At 40.8% G+C, this 25,891-nt stretch overlaps 1 protein-coding gene across 4 annotated transcripts in view; it reads left to right on the forward strand.

The window, feature by feature from the left end:
* The first annotated feature begins 320 nt into the window (after window positions 1-320).
* engase (endo-beta-N-acetylglucosaminidase) overlaps window positions 321-25,891 on the forward strand; it is a 75,988-nt gene continuing 50,417 nt past the window's right edge. For all 4 annotated transcript variants that reach the window (XM_052032905.1, XM_052032907.1, XM_052032904.1 and 1 more), the window contains exons 1-9: window positions 321-452; window positions 2,062-2,138; window positions 4,599-4,803; window positions 6,815-6,963; window positions 7,784-7,938; window positions 14,615-14,763; window positions 16,925-17,090; window positions 22,397-22,500; window positions 23,015-23,123. In XM_052032905.1, coding sequence (XP_051888865.1) covers window positions 349-452; window positions 2,062-2,138; window positions 4,599-4,803; window positions 6,815-6,963; window positions 7,784-7,938; window positions 14,615-14,763; window positions 16,925-17,090; window positions 22,397-22,500; window positions 23,015-23,123 — 1,218 coding nt within the window. In that variant the 5' untranslated portion in view covers window positions 321-348. The remainder of the gene's footprint in view (window positions 453-2,061; window positions 2,139-4,598; window positions 4,804-6,814; window positions 6,964-7,783; window positions 7,939-14,614; window positions 14,764-16,924; window positions 17,091-22,396; window positions 22,501-23,014; window positions 23,124-25,891) is intronic.

A 25,891-nucleotide genomic window follows, 5' to 3' on the forward strand; every position in this document is an offset into this window, starting at 1 on the left:
AAAGCATGGTTTCCTACAACTGTCAGCAACACTTGTAATTTAGTTCTTGAACCATTTTTATTCATTCCCCCATGAGACTGCCCAGTGCAGTATTAAAGTTTCAAGGGCTTATATGTCTAAGCTTCAAATTCCCAGTGTGTGCTGAACTATTTTATCTCATACTTGGCTGTTCATGGGATCGTTCTCTCAGCACCAGAGTCTGGAAATGAACTAGAAGTAAATTCTCATTCCTCCAGCAGTTTATACTTGGCTATCGTTAACAATTTCTGAGCAACGCGTTTCGAGGTGGTTTGGTGCAGGTTGTCCCCGACGAGCTGCGGTGAAGTATCCGGAAGAGCTGCCGAGAAGATGGAGAGCAATGGGAGAAGGGTCACAGCTTGGGCCGAGGGAGCAGCCGACTCGGGGGTGGTCACTGGCGCTGTGAGCGGGGCTGGCGGCAGGAACAGCAGCGAGTGAGTAACGGGAGTGAGGAACTGCCGAAGCTGCGGGCACTGACCATAGGGTTGAGCATCGCCGGCAGGGAATTCAGTGCTGGTGCCTGAAGATCAGCGTCGGGTCTGGGGGGTGGCACAGGATGGGGAGTGGGTGCTACGGGGTGTTGAGGGGGGAAGGGTGGTCCTCGAGGGGGTGAGATGGTCCTGGAGGGGGTGAGGGGGGTGGAGATGGTCCGGGAGGGGGTGGGGGTGGTCCGGGAGTGGGGGTGAGGGGGTGGGTTGGTTCTGGGAGGGTTGGGGGAGGTCTGGGACAGGGTGAGGGGTGGGGGTGGTCCTGGAGAGGACGGGGTTGGTCCAGGAGGGGGTGGGAGTGGTGGGGGTCATCTGGGACGGGGTGAGGGGGTGGGGGTGGTCTGGGAGGAGGTGAGAGGGGTGGGGGTGATCTGGGACGGGGTGAGAGGGGACAGAGGTGAAGAGAATGTGTACCCTTCCTACCTGGTTAAAGTGTAGATCTCCATGCCTCTTGTACACTTCCCTGGTAGTCAAACTTGTAGATATGTTGATGCAAAAATTACAATGCTGACAGAAGCACGTGATCAAAGTTTGTGATTACTGGAAGTACATATCCTTCTCGAAGCTTTTGAAAATAATTCCTAATGGTGATGATATTTTTTGTGTTATGAACTTCCGTTATTCAGCAGCTCACCAGGTGCCAAATAAGAACATAGAGAGCATTTTAAGTAGCTGAAGTGCTCACTTTACATCATTGAAAAGTTGAGTTGCCACCTGCTTTGCCTGTAGTTGAATTAAGGCAGATGGTTTCTTTTGAAACCACACATGATGACTTCCACTATTTAAATCAACTTAAGAGTGTTTTAATATAATATAAAGCCTGTAAAAGTAGCAATTAATTGTACCATATGTCTAAATATTAGCTCCCAGTATGTTACACCAACCATGAGACCCTTTGTAACTAGGCTGAATCCTGTTTTTGCTTGACATTGATGTGTGTGAACTTTTCAGTAGGTGTCCATGATATTCATTTCCTGTCCTATCAGCTGCACTATCCTTGAAGCTAGTCTAATTAAAATCAGCTAATGCAGTAGAGAATTGAAATTGAATTTGAATTTGAAACCTTGTCACCTTGATTTAATAAATCACTTAAGTTTTAATTTAGTGTGCATTTTATTGCAGCCCTGATGTTGTCATATAACAAATGACTGTTTTGTACCTCAACATGTCACTGGAGATTAAATTTTGAATATGCAAGAATGATAAAGTTTATTTGATTTCACACCATTGATACACTTAAAAAGGGCTGGCCATTGAGGAAAATATCTGGTGTTGTAATTAAAATATTTTGTTCAAATTCACTTTTTTTTAAAAGAAGGTTATAACGTCTGAGTCCTCTCAGTGATTTTGTGTTTCTCTCATTACTCTCCTCCACACTTATACATCTAGCAGTATAAGATATAGTTAATTACTGTATTTTCATTGTATACTCATACAGCATATCAATAAATAATTTTTGTTTATTGACATACCATATGTAATTATCAACAGCTTTTGGTATATTGTGGAAGATTATAGACTTGCAATTTGTCATGCTTGGATATCTTTGTTGCAGGGTTGCTCATAGTCAATGCTGTCCAGTGGAGCATCAAGTTGATCACATGATTCAGAATGAAGCACCTCAGCTCCCCAGTGAGTATCTGTAATAGGCTGAGTAGTATGCCTAATGAGACTTTGGGGGGAAAACACAGTAATTTTGCATGAACCAAATAATCATGCTGAAACATTTTCAGGAGTTTTGTATTTATTACCTCTTTTGATCATTAAAAAAACCACATGGGAAACCGTGCTTATTTTGAGTATTGCCTGGAGTGAAGAAACCTTCATTCCTTTCCAGATTATTACATTAATTCTTTTACACTGCAACCAATAAATATATTGCCTGATGTACTGTCAATGTTCAAAGTGTACTGAATATACTGTTCGAATTGAAATGCTGCAACAGCCATATGCTTCAGGGAAACAAAGGACTGCAGATGCTAGAATCTTGATGAAAAACACGATGATGCTGGAAGAACTCAGCAGGACCCGAAATGTTGACTGCCTGCTTTTCTCCACGGATGCTGCCTGGCCTGCTGAGTTCCTCCAGCGTCATCGTATTTTCCATATCCTTCAGTTATATCTGTATTAGCAAGTACCTTGCAAGAATTTGAATCTTTCATGTCAACATATCTGATCTGTTAAATGTTTCTGTATATCTTCTTTGGCGGTGTGCCTGGAATGGGAGGTCTTAAAATGTAAGATCTGTAGCTGGAATGATTTATTTCTGTCTCTCTGTATCTGTGCCTCTGCCTCAAAGTCACATACAAATTGTGAACAACAGCTGGAAATTTGACTCCAGCCTCAGGCTCCAAACAGGAGTTATTTGTAAGGAAGAAATAACTTGCTAGCTATTCTAACATTAAATGAGTGATCTTACAGTGAGGTTTAGTGATTTTGGTTTTGAATAATAGAGATGCTGGGCATCAGAACCAATGATTTCGAATGGATGGCTCTATTGGATGGTATCTTAATATTACACATATGTAAGTACAGTAGTATTGTGCTATTGTAGTGTAACAGCGTAATGCTATCACAGCTATTCCAGTTTCCTCCCACATTCCAAAGACGTACGAGTTAGGAAGTGGTGGGAATGCTATTTTGATGCCAGAAGCATGGCGACACTTGCGGGCTGTCCCCAGAACACTCCACGTAAAAGATGCATTTCACTGTGTGTTTCCATGTACATGTGACTAATAAAGATTTCTTAATTTCCCATTGTATCCACTACCTGAGTGAAGAACCAGATGGAAATAGTGTGAAGAACTTAGTTGAAGAATTTGATTTAATGATTGATGTGTAATGGATGGTACTTCAAAGTTCTTTTTCTGATTATTAGATAATTCACATTTTGTCCCTTCAGTGTTCTAAAGGGAACTTGGTCCATTCTTCCATCACCCCCAAAGTAAGGCATCTTGTCACCCTTTCATCGTCTTCATCGGGAAGTTTGTGAAGAGGTACATCTGGCTGTTATCAGCATTCACATGGAAGTGAACTCAATCAATGAATGGCGGTGCCAGTGAGCTGCATGTGGTTGAGGAAGAGGCAGGACCCAAAGAAAGACCCTTGGGGTGCCCTGGAGTTATTTGAACAGGGAAGAGAAGTCATTATTGGAGATGACTTGGCTGCAAATGGATAGATCTGAGGTGGACTAGGCCAGGGTAGTTCTTCTAAATTGGCCAGCAAATGAGAGACATAGGGGAAGGCACTGTTGTTGATAATGATCATAAAGTCGTAGAGAGATGCAGCATGGAAGCGGGGCCTTCGGCCTAGCAAGTCCAAGCAGACCCTCGAGCACCCAGTTACACTACTTTTTATTCTTCCCACATTCTCAGCAAGCTCCCTCCCCACCCCTCCAGATTCTACCACTGACTCACCTACCCGCTACTAACTTGCATGCCTTTGGGATGTGGGAGCAAACTGGAGGATCCAGATTAAACCCACATGATCACAGGAAGAATATGCAAACTCCACAGTGCTGAAGGTTGGGATTGAACCTGGGTCCCCTGTGCAGTGAGGCACCAGTTCTACTAGCTGTGCCACTGTCCCGCCCCTACTGTGCTGCAAGTGTTATTTGCTTATAAACCTTGGCTGAATATAAGCCTTGTACCAGCTGCTGTGGCCTGGGGGCAATTGGGGGTGGGATTCTCTGATCAGAGGAGCAGAAACTGGAATATTTAGCAGGAATCTAACCTGTGATGGAAATCCAGTTATTGTGGATTGCTGAGCTACTTGCATTTGAATTATTGGAGTACTTGGAATTTGTTTAACTTTAGGTGCTGGGAGGTTGAGAAAGTGCATGTTTTTCTAGGCTGAATCTATTTAGCTCTCTTCATGAAGTAAGACTGCATCCAATAGAGAAAAGAAACTTTAATGTTGTATGGGCAATACCTAAACCCTGGTTCAAGGACATTGTGCTTGCAGGTTACTGCATCCTGGTCTTGATGTATTGCTGTGAATTTTATAAATCATTGCAGTGTTTGCTAAGGTGTTGTGCCATGTGTAAATGAGAGATAAGACTCTTAATTGTTTTGAATTCTTTCTTAAATGTAGGCTTTTGCTATGACCCTGACACCACTGCGCCAGTCAGCTTTTACATTTCATCACTTGAGGAACTGAAATTGTGGCAGCCCTCTATTCAAGACAATCAATTCAACAGAGCTGTTATCCCTTTAGCTCTGCGACAGCCTCCTCTGCAGTGTAATCGGCCAAGGACGCTGGTCTGTCATGATATGGCTGGCGGATACTTGAATGACAGGTTCGTCTTTAAACATACCATGTCGGATTGATGTCCTGAGAGTGAGGCAGGTCTCAGTGAAAATAAAACACCGTGCGTGATTCACCTTGCAGTGTTTTATACTGAAACCATGTAACCTGTCCCTTCACATAATTCACTTAACTTAGGAATGGATTGTTATGGTGGTGTTGATAACACCATCAATGATTTAATAATATTAATGTCTATATGGCTAGTTATATCATGTGCAAAGTTTTTTCTTCTACGTAATTACATAACAAATGTTTGTGCGTAAATATTTTTGATATGTTCCCCTTGGTAACTTATCCCTTTGGTACCATTGGCAAGGCTAGCAGTTATTGCTCATTCTTAATTTCCCTTGCACTGAATGGCTTTCTGGACCACTTCTGAAGGCAGTAGGAATCATATATAGCCAGGCTGAGTACGGGTGGTATAGTTCCAATCCTAAAGGACATTGGTAAACCTGATGGATGTATATGACAATTTGGTGAGTTCCTAGTCCTGATTACTAATACAAGCTCTCTTTACTTTTAAATTGACTTAATTAAATTTTAATTTCCTTCCTGTGGTGGTAGGATTTGAACTGATGTCTTGTTGGTCCAGGCCTTGGGATTTCTAGTCCAATTATATGCACATTGTGCCACAAATTGAAATGAAACGAGTTTAACCCTTCCTGGGAATGATTGAATAATCTCAATGAGACTTAGTTGCTCTACAAGAAAAGCCAGAAAGATCATGTGTCCTGCAGGCTTTCCTGTCTAATGGTGTAAAATATGCTAAAGACTAAGGCAAAACTGAGTCGATGTTCACAGTTTTGCCATTTAATTGGGGAAAAACATGGCCTATGACAGATTAGAAATTTCAGGTTTCAATTTTCTGCTTGGTTTGGATATTTCTGAGATGCTACAGGTCTGACAGCAGAAATTGATGAAGTATCCCTGGCTTATAGGTTCTGAATTAGATGACTTTAGATTACTTAGGTTATTTGATATTGTCATTTATATTCATGGAATAATGTTGGTGGGTAATACAGAAGTTTTATTGACCTACTGCTCAACAGCTGAGAGGAGAATTAAAAGCTCACCCAAGTGATATTAGTAATGAACATTGTTTCAGGCAGGGGTGCTTGGGCATTGGTAAAGGGTGAAGGTGATTTCCATCAGGGCAGCAGTTCTTAAAGGGCTGGAGCAAGTGGAAATAGTTCATCTGTCTTTTTCCTTTTGAAGAGAAGTGTTGGATCTGTCACTTGTAGGCCTTTCAACATAGTGATAAAGACAAAAGCAGCTGCTTTGGATTTTCCATTTCATCTGAAGAATGTAAATTTTCCTCAATACTTTTGAGGACTGAGTTCAATAATCTTTTACAGAAGGTTCAGACTTGCATTTGCTGATTTACCCATGGATAGACCAAGGGAACTTGTTAAGATAGTTGCCCTTTGCTGCATACACAGCATCTCTTTGACCTACTTTCTTGCCTTGATTTGCAGCACACTGTGACCTCAGCAAAACGTCTTCATTCATAATTGAAATCCTTGCCATTTCTGGGCTTCACTCACCAAACATTTTTGTGAATCCAGACAGTGTTTTGCCCAACAGTCCAGATTTCCAAAGATGCATTTCATCTAGAGCAAACTTCATTTTTGCAAATACTTTTAAGAGGTCTCCATTCAGATTCTTTGGGAAAGAAATAGTAGTAAATTATTATTAGAATTTTCCTTGATAAACCATAACTGCACCAACTGACTACATCTTTAGTATCCAGTGTTGTTAATGGATGGAGAGGAGAAAAGTCTTGAAATGTGCCCTTGCATTTGTACTTCTGCCACTTACTTTGAAAAGAAAGCTGACTCTGGTTCCATTTTAATCCATTGTAGCCATAATGTTATTTGGGATATACTGTAGCCCCTTGTTATCAAACAATGCAATTATATGATGTATGAGTAGATGAAGCATCATATCCAGCTTGTATTTTCTGTGACAGATTTGGTGCTAACATATTGCTTTGTTTTCAGGTATATACAGGGCGCATGTGATGAGAATCCTTTCGTCTTTTACCATTGGTTGTATATAGACATCTTTGTATACTTCAGTCACCAAATGGTGACCATCCCACCAGTCTGTTGGACCAATGCTGCACATAAACACGGTGTTGCTATTCTAGGTAAATATGACCCATTTTACAACAAAAATGCAGCCATGCGTCACTTAGCGAAAAATGATCATAGTTTCTCGATATGCAGCTGTGTGGAAGGAGAAAGACTTGCATTTATATGACATCTTATTGAACTGTATTTAGTACAAGTATCATCCATTTGAAATGCAAAGTTGAGAACAACATGCTCCCATAGAAAGCCATTTGATAATGACATGATTTTCTACTTAAGTATTGTTGATTGGGAGATAAATATTGACCACAGGAGAACTCCCTGATTCTTCAAAATATTGTCATGGAATGTCCAGGGGAGAGCAATAAGCTGATGCTCCTAAATAAGGGAAGCCGTCCCGAGTGCTGTAGGGTAGCATTAGCTTAGATTTTTGAGCTTAACCTCTGAAGCTTGAGTGCTACTGGTTAATCTAAAGCTGGTGCAGCTACCAATGAGTTCTGGCTGGAGTGGTTCAGAAGAACTGTTTTTCTCCTTTTACTTTTAACTTATTTTAATTGCTGTCTCCATGGAGTGGAATGCAATCTCTGAACCATTTTCAATGCTAACATTGGGTTGGAAATTTTCATTTCTTTCCAGCTTACTGCAAATATTGCTGAATGGTTCCATTTATCTTACTTAGATTTCTTTTGTGTGGTATTCAGTTTTATTTTTAATTTTAGAAGAAAGCATTCTTTTACTATTGCGGAAATAATAGTGCGTCTCCATTTTAGCTTGGTGTTCAGATTAATACAACTTTAAATGTCCTCATCATTTCAGTAAAATAGGGAAAATTATTTCAAAAGGCAAAAGATTTTGATTCTTGTGTTTTGGTTGCAGGAACTTTCATCACAGAGTGGAAAGGTGGGGCTGCAATCTGTGAGACATTCTTGGAAAATGAGGAGTCATTCCATGAGTTGGCAGAGAAGCTCGTTATGATTGCACAGTGCTTTCAGTTTGATGGATGGTTGGTTAACATTGAAAATGAGTTGAGTGTGAGTAAAGTGATCTATCATGCACCAAGGTTGCAAACAGAGTGGTTCTCTTTCAGCTAGGTACCAAGGAGAGGGATGCAGTCAGTCGCGATTGACCAAAGACAAAGGCTTTGCTCTTGCTAAAACTTGATTGAAGGAAATTTCTGTTCACTTAGTGTCAGGCATCAGATAAACAATGTGGAAGGTTCGTGCAGTCCCATCCAGTTGAATAGCAGAGAACAGTTGGTGCAGGGTCATGTGGTCATCCATGTCAAAAAATGTGGGTGGAGGGAGGCAATAATGGGTACACGTTTTAACATTGTGCGCTTATGGTAGCTACCATTGTAAGACCATAGGAGCAGAATTAGGACATTCGGCCCTTTGAGTCTGCTCTGCCATTTGATCATGACTGATTTATTTTTCCCTCTCAACCCCATTCTCCTGCCTTCTCCCTGTAACCTTTGATGCCCTTACTAATCAAGAACATACCAACCTCCACTTTAAATATACCCAATGACTTGGCCTCCACAGCCATTGGTGGCAATGAATTCCACAGATTCACCACCCTCTGGCTAAAGGAATTCCTCCTCATCTCTGTTCTAAAGGGATGGCCTTCTATTCTAAGGCTGTGCCCTCTGGTCCTAGACTCTCCCACTACTGGAAACATCCTCTCCATGTCCACTCTATCCAGGCCTTTCAATATATTGATACCCACATGGACCATGACAACTGGATCTTTCCCCTCCCATCTTCTGCAGGTCAGATGAGATGTTCTGAACCCGGGCACCAGGCAGGCAACACAGCCTTCAGGTTCCTCGATCCTTGCAACAGAGAACTGTGTCTATTCCCCTGACTATACTATCCCCAATCACAACTACATTTTCTCTTCTCTTCCCCCCTCCCCCCCCCCAACACTGAATGGCTCCCTGAACCATGGTTTGATTGCTCATCCTCCCTACAGCCCCCACTATCAACCCTCATCTGCACAGGGAGCAAGAATCTCAGCCCTGCTGGACAAGCTCGGGCACCCTCTTCACACCCTCTTCTCCCTGACCACAGACTGAATTTGAAGTAGTTAATCTAATGGGTGTGATCGCCTCCAGAAACTCAGCAGCCTGGTAACTCTTCCCCCTCCCTGATGTGTTGCAGTGTTTGAAGCTCAGATTCCAGGTCATTAACTTTGAGCCTGAGTTCCTCGAGCAACCGGCACTTGCTGCAGATGTGGTCACCAGGAACCACGGTGGGGTCCACCAGCTCCCACATCATGCAGCTATAACACATCACCTGATCCTGCATCCCTACTTTATTTAATTAGTTATAATTTAATGTCTTTTTATTTAACTACTGTAAAAGAACCTTACCTGCTACTCACCTGTGCCTCCTCGCCAAAGCCTTGGATGCCCACTCACGCAATGGCTGCTCTATTTTACCCTAGTTTCCTTTTATTGGCTGAGTTGATGCACACTTAGCCAATCACACAACTTAAAAAAAAACTGCTAGCTCCTCCCTCTGCTACTCTGGCTGCTGCAACTGGAGAAAAACATATGTAATATGTATCTGTGTTGACTATCGAAAGTAGAACTCACTCCCAAGATAATACCTTGAAATACAAGAAGACAAAAATGAATTGCTAGGCAAGGGTTAATTTTTAGGAAGCTTGGTCAGTGACGGCATATTTAAGGAAGTTCCAAAAGAAGAAAAAAAATAGAGATTAATGGAGGGAATTTCGGATTGTGAAATCAAGACGGCTGAAGGCTTGGAGCAATGGGAAGAAGTTTATATACGAGGCCAGGATTGGAGGCTCAAGCTTGAAGGGAATTACAAGAAGTTAGGTAGTAAGGGACCAAACAATGGAAGGTAAATAGCGAAGTTCTAATGAACAGCATCGAGATCTTAATAAGATAGTGACAGTCAGGTTTGTGAGGAGTTGAAGCTTAGCAAATTGGCCCCTGAAGCAGAGTAAAGCATTCCTGCAGTGAGGGAGATGGAGCTCGTTATTGGCTGCTATGCTGCACCTTCCGGTGATAGTACAGATTTGCAGGCAGATTGAGAGCAAGCTGCCTGCGAAGCTTTACAGCCAAGGAATTATGTGCAGAAGCCAAATGGTGGGGTTTAAAGAAGAATGACACATAAATATTCTAGTTAACAATTTAACTATAAATGTCGAATTATTGTCAACAAATAGGATGTTTGTATTTCAATTCGAGCTGCTGTTCACTTGGAGTCTGTTATGTACAGAAGGTGATGATGCTTTGTTGAGGTGTTAATTTGGTTCTTGTCTTGTTCCTGCCTGTAGTACTCTAGTTGAATTTCTTCCAGGATATTTTCAGTCGCTCTCTTGATTTTTAGTATAACTATTGCTCTTGGTTGTCAATTGAAAGCTTTCCACCGTAGAGCAGATTTTTAAGAGGCAGTCAGTTTTATTGAAGGGATGTTTATGATGCCATTAGTTCAGGGGGAATTGGTACTTTCATTTATAGCAAGTAGTTTAATTCTCAAAATACTGTGTACTTTGGGAAACTGACGGGAGGTTTATTTTAACAGAAATCTAACTGCTGGTTGAATTACTAGTCCCGACTGTTGTTGCAGCTGCTGAATTCTGTTGTTTGCCTTGTGCTTCTCAGTTTCAGCATTGTGCTTTATTGTTCAAGTAGTGGGCTGGATGGAGAGATGTCATGGAAGCATAGAAGATGTGTGACACAGAAGGCCATATGGCCCATTGTGTCTGTGCCAGATGAAAGAGAGCTACCCACCCTAATCCTACTTTTCAGCACCAGATCCAAAGCCCTGCAGGAAGTAGCTCTTCAAATGCACATACTCGTTTAGTATGGTGAGGGTTTTTGGCTCTACCACTCAATCAGATACTACCACAACCCTCTGGGTGGAAAAAAAATCTAATCTCTCCTCTCATCCTTATAATAATTATTCTAGGTCTTTGCATCCTGGTTTGTGACCATCAGCTAAGGGAAATGGGTCCTTTCTATTTTCTCTGGACCCTGAATCATTTTATAGACCAATGAAGTCTCCCTTTGGCTTCCTCTCTTCCTTAATACAATTCCATTTTATCTAGTCTGTCCTTGAAGTCTGACTTTGTCAAATGCCTTACTAAAATTCCTATGGACTATAGCACCCATACTGCTGTCATTGGTCCTCCTTGAACATTCATTCAAATTAGTCAGACAAGTCCACCCCTTGATAAATTCAGGATGACTGCCTATGATTAATCTGTGCTTTTCTAACTGAAAGTTGCTTCTTCCAATAATTTGCATTTAAAAAGCAAACAACTGTAGATGCTTATTACCTGAGACTTAAAAACTGGAAATACTCAGTAGGACAGACAGCATCAGTGGAGAGTGCCCTTGTCCTTATCAAACTCTTGGTCCTCTCGTCCCACACAGTTTTTAAATCTCCCATACTATAGATTATAGTATAATCTATAGTATGATTACTCCTTTTTGTTTTGTTCTTCAGTACAAACCAAATAACCTCAATTGATAATCCTTCCAGCATATCCATTTCTTTTTACAGCTGTTTTTTAAAAACTGGTTTTGCCAGTACCCTCTGTGATCTCATCTGAAAACCAAGAACATAACCAGGAATGTCCTGCCCTTTAAGCTAATTGTAATCCTGTGTGATAGGATCAGTGAAGTTAGAATGTTAATTGTGGTGGCTACAGTTCTGGAATTGGCGAAGAAGGCATGAGAGAAAAGAATGAAAATTATTTTCACCTTTATTTTGGTAAAGCAGCATTGGCATGCCATGCTTATTGTACATGTCAGCCTTGGCTCAGTGGTAGAACTTGTGCTTTGAGTTAGCAGGTTATTTGTTGAAGTTCCATTCCAGAGACCCGAGCTTAAAAATCCAGGCTGTTGCTCCAGTGGAGCTCTGAACAAATGCAGCACTCTCAGATGTGTTGTCTTTCGACTAAGATGTTAAATCTTTTCTCGCAGTTGGATGTAAACCGTGATCTAGCACTAGTTGAAAGAAGAATAGCACAGTGTGCCCCACGCCCTGGTGAGTGTTTATCCCTCACTCAGCATTACTGACTACATTGTCACTACACATAGAAGGTTGTTTTGTGCAAATTACCGTGTTTGTGATAGACAATATTGACTGCACTTCAAAAACACATCATTGGTTGTATATCATTTTGGAACACTCTGAAAAGGACATGAAAGGTACTACATGAGTGCATTACTTTGTTTCTACTTAGCACAGTGCCTTGATATAAGCTCTGGCTCAGTGGTTTTCACTGTTGCTTCTGAGCCAGAAAGTTACGAATTCAATTTCGACTTGAACACATGATCCATGTTGACGTCCAGTGCTGAGCTATTGATAGGCTGACCTTTTAGCTGAGGCATGGAACTAAAATCCTGTTCAACTCCTTGAGTGGCACAGTTTTGAAGAAAAGATTATTTTCCCAGTGGCTGCTATAATTCATCTCTCCAATCAGTGAGATACATGATATAATATGTAAAATAGATTACTTGGTCATGTATCTCACTGCTGGTCGTGTGCGCTAGGCATGTGAGAGCTGGCTGCTGTGCTTCTTGCATTTTATTAGTTAATGCACTCCAGAAGAATAAAACTATGATAATGAAAGAAGATGCAAATTAAACACAGTGAAGAACTTGTGTTTATATAGAGGTGAAGCAATAGTTGGGTGATTAATTGATACATCTATTGAGTTGTGCCCAAGTTTGCCATTAAGATGTGTAAAATCTTGAACTTGAATTTACTGTAAAATTTTCATGGACGCTCCATTTAACAAAACCCTTAGTGAATAAGAATTTGAATTTCTAGGAAAGAGATTGAAAGCACTGAACCTGAATATAGCAGGAAAATGGATTTAGTTCATCCATGATCTTATGAATGATGGAGTGGCCTTGTGATCTATTCATAGAACATTCCTTCTGTTTCTTGTGCTGTTTCCAATGCTGGCATTTTGGGATTGGATTCTTTAGTGGTACTGCATATCTGTTTGCTTGTCAATAGATATTTTTTACTTGCGTATTGAAAACTTTTTGTTTTCAATTGACTGTTGCTTCCTTGTGTGTGGCAATAACACAGAAGAATAACTAGTTGCTTCTTAATTGACCTGCTGAGTTCCTCCAGCAGATTGTTTGTTGCTCCAGATTCCAGCATTTGCCGTCTATTGAGTCTCTCTATTGCTTATTTGTTTGGAGCCTTTACATCTCAAAGTTTGATTGGCTGCCGACTATTAATTTGGGGAAATCATGACTTGAATTGAGTTTTACAGCATTAGCAATTTCTGTTAGAATGAATTGTATGTCCCAGAGTTCACGATTGCCATTCTTTCCCTTACTGAGCAGTGACTGGTATTATCATAATGTAATCCAATAAAATAAAAATACAGATTAAATGGATATCAAGTGGAGTCTCCAATCACACTGACAGTCATAACAGCTTTGAGTAGAAGTTTTACACATAGGGATACAGTAGACCCAATTACATTTTAATAACTAGAGTTCTGTATTAATAACCATGCCACTGTCAGCTCAGCATTTATTATTTACTAGAGACGTCATTTATTTTAAAAGTCTCAGTGTTCTTGTTTAATAGGAGTCCCATTTGAATGGCTAGGAGTCTTTGAATGGACTATATGTGTACAAAGAAATATTCACCTGGAGGACAAAAAGCCTTGCAGAGGGTGGGCATTGTAAAAACAACAGGCTCCTGGGGCAACATGATTCCAGGAAATAACTTGATTTCTTACACCTGCTGGATACTCGGTACTGTGCCTGCATGTTCTTGAGTTTCCTGGCTCCAGGTTAAATTGCCGGTTTGTTTAAAGTTATGGCCCTATTAAAGTGATTGAAAACGTTTCCACAACTCTGTGGAGAGAACATCATGTGTGCAGTTAACTTGATCTTCAGTGCAATGGGTCATATGTAATTTTATAACTCTTTCGACTAAAGTTTGGGGAATTATTTTGAAGGGATAATGCTCCCCTGTCTTTCCCTTTTAATGCATTGGAATTATTACAACAAACACTCAGTGGGTTTTGTATCTGCATACAGAGCAGCAGTAAGGTTGGGAGATCGCTGTGGATAGAGCAGCACCATGCTTGCATAATGGAAACCCTTAGCAAGCCTGCCACTAATGGTGGGATAATGAGCTCACTGATCATAGGACATCTATCAGTATTTTTTTTAAAAAAGCAAGCTAGCTGGTCATTTGGTCTACAGAATCCAAAGGGATGATTTTAAAGTAATCTTGGGTTGCGCTATGTGATATAGCAGCCAACGTTCTACGTGAAAGCAGTTAATGGAAAAGCAATGTTCCATGCTGAGAGCTCCCCTCACTTATCTCCTTGCTTATTTGGAATGAGACAGGTTTGCTATACAATAGGTGGATAAGCTTCTTGAATGTCAGTTTTAAAATGATGACCCTTGTTGATGCATCAATTCATGTCCTTTTCCCTTTTCATCATCTTAAAGCCTTCATACTTTAAAATATCCAGAAATATATTTGTGGTTCAAAAAATTAATAGGAGGTCTCGAAAATCCATTCTTGGTTCGGGCAAATGTAATCCTGCAACAAGGGAGGTGGTGGGTCCTGCAAAGTTTACAGTGCGAACTCACACAATTTCAAATCCAAAAAATGTAATATCCTTTAGAAGCCAATAACAGATTACCTTGCATATCTAATATGATTCTTTTAATATATATTTCAGCTCACTGCAGTTAAAAACATGCCCAAGTTTCTCAGTCATTTACGCAGCAGGATGCAGCAAGCTGTTCCTCAGAGCCTGGTTATCTGGTATGATAGTGTCTTGGAGACTGGTGATCTGCAGTGGCAGAATGAGCTGAATAAGCATAACAAGTAAGTGACTATTATGGGTATCATCTGTACAATAGTTGCCTGCTGCTGGAATAGCATTTGTGCATCATCATTGTACCAGTGTCCCAATGGCTCTAAATTCCATCTGTGACAATCGCCTCTTACAAAGATCAACTTTGATTCTGCCCATTTATTTAAGTGCTGATTGGATTATAATCTGGATAGGGCATTGGCACAGTACAAAATATAGTGAGTTAGGAGTTGATTGAATAAAATTTGGGTTGTGTGGAGCCAAGTTTTTGTACGCTGTGATGCCGTTTCTGTGGGATAAATAAAATGTGAATTAAAATTGAGGCCTTTGCAAAGTCTGAGCCGTACATTCTGGATATTCTCCCTTTATCTAAAGCATAAATCATGGAAGACCTCGCCATGGCGTTCATTGATATGCAGCATATGTCTAGATGCACTTCCTGGGATTTTCACTTGTGAATTATTGTCCAGTGAATTTCGCAGGCTACTTGCACAGAAATAAACTTTGAAAATGTCTATGGAGCCTAATTCTGTATGACTTGAAGGTAGGTCCTCTTTAAATATATGATTCATCTGGCTATCCCATCCCAACAATTCAACAATAACAACTCTTCTTGTGCCCAGTCTCCATCTAGCAGGTCACCCTCATGGGGAACTATCCTTCCACCATGCACTGATTATAACTTCCCTGTGCACACGACCTAACAGCCATGCAGACCAACAATCAGTTACCCCTCACACCCTTGGTCTTTCCACTGCAGACCCTGGGCATGGCTCCAGACCTCTTTGATTTCCTTTGTGTACCCTGCATTGTCCTATGCAGTGCATTTAACTCGTACAACAAAGGGCTGTTTTCTGTTCTGAGCTTTTTAACAAAATTAACCTTGTGAGAACATGGTTTAAGAGCAATATTTTGTTCAGCTTCTTAACCTTTTGTAAGAGGTGATTTTTTTGTGGAAATAATTTACAGCAGCTGGGACACAGTGCAGTGATTGAGGCAGAGGGGTCTGTCACAACAGCCTTCTGTTGCTAGCTGTGATCTTCAGAATCTCTAAGAGATTAAGCAGAATTACATAGTCACTGCTATGAAATCTCCACATTCTTTAACCTGCCTGTAAGAAACAAACAATCCATAGGAGTATTAATAATTTAGAAAGATGAGGCTCAGGTCATAATGGCAAATACCAGATTATTGTTAAACTTGAGCAGAATGTTTAAAATGGACAAGAAGAATGATTTACCATAGGACGTAACAAGAATGGTCTTATCACAATGATTGGTATTGGCTTATTATTGTCACTTGTACTGAGGTACAGTGAAAAACTTGTCTTGCATACAGATCGTACAGGTCAGTTCATTACACAGTGCAGTTACATTGAGTTAGTACAGGGTGCATTGAGGTAGTACAGGTAAAAACAATAAAAGTAAAGTGTCACAGCTACAGAGAAAGTGCAGTGCAGGTAGACAATAAGGTGCAAGGTCACAAGGTAGATCGTGAGGTCAGAGTCCAACTCATCGTATAAGGGAACTGTTCAATAGTCTTATCACTGTGGGATAGAGCCTGTCCTCGAGCCTGGTGGTACGTGCCCTCAGGCCTGATGGGAGAGGAGAGAAGAGAGAATGACCTGGGTGGGTGGGGTTACGCTGGCTGCTTCGCCAAGGCAGCAAGAGGTAAAGACAGAGCCCATGGAGGGGAGGCTTGTTTCCGTGATGTGCTGGGCTGTGTCCACAACTCTGCAGTTTCTTGCGGTCCTGGGCAGAGCAGTTGCCGTACCAAGCCATGATACATCCAGATAGGATGCTTCCTATGCTGCATCGATAAAAGTCAGTGTCAAAGGGGACGTACGGAATTTCTTTAGCCTCCTGAGGAAGTAGAGGTGCTGGTGAGCTTTCATGGCTGTGGTATCTAGGTGATTTGACCAGGACAGGCTATTAGTGATATTCACTCCCAACAATTTGAAGCTCTTGGAACTTGAATTTTGTAGATTGAGACTGAGTGGGTTGTTTCAAAGGGGAATGTATTTCAATAAATGACTGGAATTTATGCAATTCAGTGACAAATACAAGGTAATGACCTTAAGTAGTTGATCTGGCATGGAATCTTATTTTAAACCAGTGATTTTTTTTTACCTTGAGTATTTTTGGTGTTCCAGTCATTTTATTTCTTCTTTAGAGTTTTCTTTGATTCCTGTGATGGTATTTTCCTGAACTATAATTGGAAGGAACAGCATCTCAAGCAAATGATGACACTGGTGGAGGAACGTCATGCTGATGTCTATGTTGGAGTTGATGTGTTTGGCCGAGGAGATGTTGTAGGAGGAAAGTTTGAAACCAATCAGGTAATGCTTACTTTAGAGTTATTTTCCAATATATTAGTTAATTTTCACTCATTTATGTCCCTACTTTTGACTGTTTTTGCAAAGGATTTGCCATACAAATCAGAAAAATATTATGCCAGTGGTCCTGTTTTCTTTTACATTCTATGGTGTTTATTTCAACTGGGCATTCTGCATGTGTCAGAGATGTGAACATTTGTCTCCTTTTTGTGGTTATCTGTTTAGCAGCCTAGTAACGTAATTTTATTGTAGGTAAATTCTTCGCAATTTTATTGCACAAGTCTTAGCCTTAATCTTTGGACTATCTTTTATTGCAGGTATTTTGTTAGACTATCTAATGGGGACTTTAATCAAGAGGGTTTCCAATGAATTGGTGGTGGTGTGTCCTCTAATTTTAATATTTGCGTGGAAAATATAAATTTAATTAGATTCATCATGGAATTGATAGTATTCCTGTTGTGGTTTCTTATAGTTGTTAGTTGTGCCCAAATGAATAAAATGCTGGAGGTCACTTTTGTTTTGAGAAGATTCATGTTAGTTCTTTTGCTGCCCTCTGCTGTTGTGCCACTGTATTCAGGCTGACCGAAATCCCTGCCTTTTCGATCCAAAATTCACAGCAGGATCCTTTGCAGCTGCCTTTAATGAATGTAAAAGCTATTGCTGAACATTGATTAGATTTTTCATGTTTGGAGGCAAAAGTTTGGAAAGTACAAATTTGTCTTTGCAGCTATTTTGTAGTTAAAATGTGTAAAATTTCGTGTTCTGTGATGCGAAGGTATAAATGACATCAACCGGACATTTGTGGGACTGAATTCTAGGTGAGATATTCTGGAATAACTTACTTTGGTAAATGTGGTTGCATTTCCTAAGCTACATTGACAAAGAATTAATTGGAAGCAGATTGTGTGCACAGCCAATGCAGTCAGCTATAAATAGTAGAAATCAAAAGTATCGCAGATGCTGGAAATCTGAAATATAAGCAGAAAATGCTGGAAACACTTGGGTCAGGCGGCATCTGTGGCAAGAGAATCCGAATTAACATTTCAGGCCGGAGATCCTTGATCGGAACCTGAAGCATTAACTCTGCTTCTCTTTCTGCTGCCTGACCTGTTGACTGTTACTATCATTTTCTGTAAATATTGTATGATGAAAAGTTTTAAAGGTTTTAATTATTTGCTGCATCGACTATAACTTTTTTTAATGTCTTCTTTGCATGAAGCATGCTGATTGTAAAGATCAGGTTTGGAGAGCAAGATGGTTAAGAGGAGAAAATATGTTGTCACTCATTCCCATGTCTAATGACAACCAAAACATCCCAAGATGCATCAGAATCAGGTTTATTATCACTGACATTATGTAGTGAAATTTGGTACTACAGGAAGTCCCCGGATTACAAACGAGTTCTGTTTTTGAGTCTGTTTGTAAATCGAATTTGTATGTAAGTCAGAACAGTTACATACAGTTCACATCTGTACATAATAATAAATGTAACTACTGCATTGACTGCCTTGCTATTTTGTAAAATTTATAGGTAGAAAATGTAAAACAGACCATTACATTAACCCCCTGGATTGCAATTGGAGGGAAATGCTTCATCGTGAGCCACAGCGAGAGTAACGCTTTAGATCAAAATTCACCAAATCTGTCGCGCTGAAAGTTGGAATCGCCTACTTATAAACCTCCCCCAGAAGAGCCATCCAAATACCTTTGTACGTCAGCATCTGGCAGTTGATTAATGGAATATATTCAAATTAACTGAATACCCAGCATTCTCTCGAGTTGCTAATCTCATGAAACCAGAACAAAACTGTACCTCAACCATGGAGTTTGAAAAAGACTGTTTCTCCTGCAGGCAGTTTGATAAACAGGCAGTAAGCTGATAACTTGTCGGCAGAGCCTGTGCAGTGTTACACAATGAGAGAGGCACATTTTATCACGGCAATCCACAGCCCCGGAGAATGTCAACAGTTTGGATCACAAAAGTAACATAATCTGTCTCCTGGAGGTGTACTGAAATTCTTCACGTCCACCACATTGCAGCAGCCAGAAGCCAGCCGCGCACCCTGCTGGTGAAATAGCTCCATGGTGCCTGAAAATAGTCAAGGAAGTCCCTGGGTTATGAACACCTGACCATTGTGTGTAACTCGATTTTTTAAAAAATAATAGGCTTTACGGAGGTCGGTTCCTAAGTACGGGCATTCGTAACCTGGGAACTTCCTGTACTTGAAAATGACTATAAGTTACAAAAATAAATAAGTAGTGCAAAAGAGGAATAATAAGGTAGTGTTCATGGGTTCATGGACCGTTCAGAAATCTGATGGCGGGGGGGAAGAAGCTGTTCCTGAATCATTGAGTGCGGGTCTTCGGGCTCCTGTACCACCTCCCCGATGATAGTAATGTGAAAAGGGCATGTACTGGGTGGCGAGGGTCCTTAATGATGGATGCTGCCTTCTTGAGGCACTGCCTCTTGAAGCAGGTGGTGATGCAACCGGTCAGAATGCTCTCCACCATACATCTGTAGAAATTTGCATGAGCCTTTGGTGACATACCAAGTCTTCTCAAATTCCTAATGAAATAGAGCTGCTTGTGTGCTGCCTTCGTGATTGCATTAATATGTTGGGCACAGGACAGATCCTCCTGAGATGTTGACGCTCAGGAACTTGAAGCTGCTCACCCTTGCCACCACTGACCCCTCAATGAGGACTGGTGTGTGTTCTCCTGACTTCCCCTTCCTGAAGTCCACAATCAGTTCCTTTGTCTTGCTGATGTTGAGTGTGAGGTTGTGGTTGCAACATCACTCAACTAGCTGATCTATCTCACTCCTGTACACCACCTCATCGCCATCTGAGATTCTGCCAACAACAGTGGTGCCATCAGTGAATATATAGATGGTGTTTGAGTTGTGCCTAGCCACACAGTCATGAGTGTAGAGAGAGTAGAGCAGTTGGCTAACCATGCATCCTTGAGGTGTGCCTATGTTGATTGTCAGTGAGGAGGAGATCTTTCTACTGATCTGCACTGACTGTGGTGTCCTGATAAGAAAGTTGAGAATCCAGTTGCAGAGGGAGGTACAGAGGCCCAGGTTTTGAAGCTTGTTGATTAGTACTGAGGGGATGATGGTGTTGAACCGCGAGCTATAATCGATAAACAGCAGCCTGACATATGTTTTGCTGTTGTCTAGGTGCTTCAGAGCTGAGTGGAGAGCCAATGAGATTGCATCCGCTGTAGACCTGTTGTGGTGATAGGCAAATTGCAGTGGGTCCTTGCTCAGGCAGGAGTTAATTCTAGCCACGACGAACCTCTCAAAGCACTTCATCGCAGTAGATGTGAGTGCTACTGGGCGATAGTCACTGAGGGAGCTCACCCTGCTCTTCTTGGGCAATGGTATGATTGATGCCCTTTTGAAGCAGGTGGGAACCTCTTACTGCAGCAGTGAGAGGTTGAAAATGTCCTAGAACACTCCGGCCAGTTGGTTGGCACAGATTTTCAGTACCCTGCCAGGTGCACCGTCGGGGCCTGACGCCTTGCGAGCATTCACCCTCTTGAAGGATTTTCTGACGTCGGCCTCCGAGATGGCATCCTCAAACAACAATTTGAGCTACGAGGAGAAAATGGGATAGATAATCAAAAGCTTGTCGAAAGAAGACCTTTAATGTCTTAAATGAGGAAAAGGTAGGAGTTTATGGTGGGAATTGCAGACTTTAGAGCTCTGAACACATGGCCATCAATGAGGGAGCAATTTAAGATTGAGGGCCCCAGAATTGGTGGGTACAGATGTCCAGGATGAAGATAGATATTTGGAGAGTTACAGGATTGATGTCATTGTAGAGATGGTTAGGGCTAGATGTACACTGGTTATAACTGAGCAAAGTATCAAATCAGGAGACAATAAAACATTTTCAGTATAAATGTGAGAAGCTGCAATTAACTACTGTGCTTGATAAATGTTTTTTTGATAATGTCTTGTTGAAGCAAATTAGTAATTGAGGTGATTTGTGTGGACTTTAAAAGTTGCATAAATATTCAGCTGTTGTCAAAATGCAACAATGAATGGAGGTTCTGCCTTCCTCTTCATGTACTTCGGGCCGTGTGGAAATGAATGCCAAAGCAGAGAATCATCCTTTCAGCCTCCTTTTATCTACTAGTTTTAAACAAAGATAAAACAGATTAACATCCTGTGTGTGATGGTGGCTGTGTAATCATTTGCATTTTCAAAGTATCTCCTTGCATATCATACACTTATTAATGTCCAGCGAGATAAGTACCATTACCTCAGAGTTACCAATTGGGTAAAGCTTATTTTAGAGTATACAATAATTAATATTAACTTAATTTTGGGTAGACATTTGTGATGGATGTGCAAAGGTGGCCTGCTTGCATCAAATGCCAGCTGTGACAGGAACTAAAGCTTCCATCACACTGGGTATTGTACATTTTTACAGGGGAATGTGTGCCATCTGGTCCTGCTCTCTCGGTTGCCCTTGGGGAGCTGGACATATGCCCACTTGGGGCAGGTGTGGGGATTGGTGTGATTTGGCTCGGAGCCTCATTTGATGGTGGTGTTGCGAGGTACAGCCAGGAGGGAGACTGGCCTTTGGTCTATGTAGATTGGAGAGAGAAATTGGAGGATGGGAGGGGGTGGAGCATTGGAGGCTGGGAGATTTGGGGGGGGGGGGTGGAATAGCTGGGTTGCAGGAATTGCAGATCAATGTGATGCAGGGGAAGAATGGTGCACAGCTTTGAGATTAGTAGATGCTTGGAAGGGGCAGTAGATGTTTGGGCGAGGGACCTCTAGGCCTCCCAGATCAGTGCTGTGGGAGTAAGGCCATGTTGTCCTGGAAGTGACCAATGAAGAGTGCCACCAAGATGGTGTGGCCCAAGTTCCTTTAAAGAGCATCAAAAGGGAGTGTTACGTGGTGAATAATGCACTCAGGTGTGACTCTGACACAGATGTCATGTGGGCATCACAAGGTTAACTTGTGACAGCAAGCGCCTGGTCAAATTTTCAGACTGACATGACATGACCTGACCTAGATATAGTTGAAAATGGAACTTTTCCTGAGTGAAACATGATGATGACTATGTAACACTGGAAAAAGACATGGTTATGCAATTTTTTTCAACTTGTGGAAACTCTAGCTTAATTTTGGTTTTGTTTTGAGGATATCCAGTGCCAAGGATAATTTGTTTGTGACTTTGCAAAGGTATTTATCAGAATGTCCATTGAGAGCTTTTAATCTCTCAGCTTTACTTATTTGTAAAATTTTCAACTTCAAAATATTTTTAAGATAATTTTTATTGTATTCCAGTCCTTTGAGCTGATCCGGAAGTACAATTTCTCAGGGGCTATATTTGCTCCTGGCTGGGTTTATGAGACTTTGGATAAGGAGAGCTTCCATCAAAACCAGCTGAAGTAAGTTGCAAAACATTTTTTTTAAACTACAGAATCTGTGACAATATCCTATATTTGTAGGTGATAAGTTCTATTAACATCTGCACTAATAGTATTTGCTTCTAGCTATCCATGTGCTTCTTCAGGATAATATAAATATAGCTGGGATATTCCAAATTCTGTAGCTGAGAGACTTGGGTAAGAGACACAAGTAAGACAATGATTGTAGCTTTGTTGGTATCTGAAGCAGACCATGCAATTTGTCCTATTAAAAGAGCAGACATCATGGAAGCAAGCCACTTATTGGGGTTAGGAGGAAGGAGAAATCAAAAGGATTGGCAGTCTTCCTTCTATAATCCACTCAGCTTCTCCCTCCTTTACGAAGCATTTTAAAACTTAGTTGATTAGTGTTGGGATTTTATGGTCTGGGAAGTGCCTTGGGCAGTTTATTATATTATAAATGCAAGTTGTCAAGGATCAACTGAAATTATCATCTTTTTAATATTATGCATTGGAACCCATTGCCTCTCTCTAGGTTCTGGAGTTTTTTGGTTGAGAATTTGCCCATTCACAGCATCTGCACACTACCCCTCGTCACATCCTTTTGTCAAGGCTTTGGGAAGAATTTTTACAGGAATGGAAAGGTAGGATTTGAATGAACTACTTAATGATGTAGACTTAACTCCGTTCTCTCACATCCTGAATCCATAAGTGGGGAGGCCATGAGAGGGAATCTGTTTTATCACTTGATGTACTGCGTGGAATATTTTTAGTGTTGTAAGATTGCGGCAGTGGTAATATTGATCCCAGTTCCAATTCACCTACTCCCACTGTTTTTCCTTCACGTGTTCATCCAAGTCACGATGGTAAAGGCACTCGCTCTTCTGCTTTTTGACTTCTGCCATCTATGAAGTGCTACTGATGTATTGTGAATTGCTTGCCACACCCGATGGACGAAGTGGATAATGAGTGCAGAGGCTGTTAAGTAGATTGTTCTTGGTGACAATCTTTAGTGTTGTTGTATTTCACTCATCCAGATGAATCAAGAGTAGACTGTATATTCCTGGCTTGAGTCTTGTAAATGGAGAGGCTTTGAGGTGGTTAGGGAGGATGAGACTTTTAAGAGTTTACAGTCCGTGTTCTTGTGTTCATTTGGCTGGTCCTATTAATCTCCCGCTGAAAGCACCAACTCTGTCCAATGTGTCGATGGTGGGAGATGTTGTTATTACTGTTATTTTGAGATGGAGAGGCAGAGAAGATCATTACTTGATTTTCATGCAGCATGTTACCAGCAACTTGTCTGTCCAGGCATAATTTTGTCCCAAGCCTGCTGCAAGCTGTTGCAAGTTGTTTAATTTTTAAAGGAATTGTGAATGGAGCTAAACATGGTAGAATCATTAGTGGTGTGAGGTGTGAGGGATCTGGTGTCCTCGTGCATGATTCACAAAAGGCCAGTGTGCAGGTACTGCAAATATTTATTAAAGCTAACAACATTACCATTTATTGCGCGGAGAAATAAATTCAAAAATAGGGAGATGCTGGAATCTGGAGCAACAAACAGTCTGCTGGAGGAACTCAGCAGGTCGAGCAGCATCTGTTGGGGAGGGGGGGTTGGGAGGGGAGGTAGTAATTGTCACATTTTGAGTTGAAACCCTGCATCAGTCCTGAAAATCTAGTTGAAGAGGCATCCTATTCTATGGTGAAAGATTGAATAGGCTTGGCTTGTATGCACTGGAGTTTAGAACAGTGATAAGGGACCTGATTGAAACACATTAGATCCTGCAGGGCCTTGACAGGGTGAATGCTTCCTCTTGAGTAGAACCTAGCACTTGGGATCACCCTTTCTAAAATAGAAAGGTTCACCCAATTAAGGCAGATGATTTTCTTTCCCCTGAGGATCCCGAGTGTTTGAAAGTTTCTCAAAGTTTGGTTGAAGTCTTTGAATATTTTTGGCATGGATAGATATTTACTAAGCAAGGGGTGAAAGGGTGCTGGGGTAGACAAGAATACAGAGATGTGCTTGCAATTGGAGGAATCAACTATGTTTTTACTAAATGACAGAACAGGCTTGAGGGGCCAAGTGGCCTATTGCTTCTAATTTGATTGTTCATGTGTAATCTTTAGTGACCAGCTTTGCTCATGACTGCATAGTAGTGGAAGGTCATTTATAAAATTTCCAGAGATGACTGATTCTGAACAGTTCCCAGAGGGCCTCCACAGCAGTGTCCTAAGGACTTGATGATTGGTCTCTGACAATCATGGCTTGTTAAACTCCGATATGGCTCCAGTCACTCAAAGATATTTTTCTCAACCCTTGCTGACCTATCTTGACCGAGTGCTATCTTGATGTTAAGGACAGTTTTTCTCATTAGTCCTTTGTTCTACAATTTTTGATGCCACAGAGATACTTGTTCTGTTTGGGGACAGATGCTGCGTTTCTGCACCAAACTAAAATATATTAGTTTTATCTGTGTAAGGCATAGATTTAATGTTCTAAGGCTGCATGTAACATACACCGTAGGTATTAGATGTCTCTTTTATTTATGAATATTTTTTCTTAAGATTATTTTCAAATTGACATTAAAGGCAATCTGCAAACACGATTTAACCTAATGGGGATCTCACACATTAGGTATCCAAAGATACTCGATTGTAAATACTCCTCAAGTATAAATATCTGTTTGGTGATCAGGAATAAAGCCTTGTTCTATTTATGACTATTTGGGGCATTGAATTTATCGTTCTACTTGCCTGAATATTTAATTGCCTCATATGAAAATAATTCTTCCCATTATCATTATTTTCTCCTCCCATCATTACTCTGATTAGAACTGCTTAGAAATGATTATTGTGAAATGAATATCCAATAATGAGTACAAATGAGCATCATTCTTTTCAGTTTTCATGTAATGGATCTCATCCTGGAAGGTCTTTACTATGTTAAAGGCATTATATAAATTTCAATTGTTGCTGTTAAATGTTTTAGTGGAAACTCTGCTGTCTGGGTTCAGTTTGAATATTGACGAAAAGAAGAAAACTTTTGGCTCTGTGACTCAGAATGAGCAAAGAGTACCCGTGTAGCAAGTCACAGAAGTTATAGCATTTGTTAAATATTTCAGTTAAAAATATTGAGTTTAATATTTCTTCCTTAGGGGATGTTGCTAAATTTTAAAAAAGAGTTTCGTTGAATGTGCAAAATACCAAATTTCAGAGCAAGCTATAAACTCCACAACCTGCAGACTAAGCCATAAATAAGAACATTAAGACCCGTCTTTGTAATCATTCAAAATTCCCATATTGTATTTGCTGCGGATAATATGAAGTGACTTCAAAGACATTATCTAATCTTTGAACTCAGTTGACTTAACAAGGGATCAATCTAAAACACCTGAACCTTTGATGTGCTAAGGAA

Source organism: Pristis pectinata, chromosome 18 (assembly GCF_009764475.1).
Source record: "Pristis pectinata isolate sPriPec2 chromosome 18, sPriPec2.1.pri, whole genome shotgun sequence".
Lineage (NCBI taxonomy): Eukaryota > Metazoa > Chordata > Chondrichthyes > Rhinopristiformes > Pristidae > Pristis > Pristis pectinata.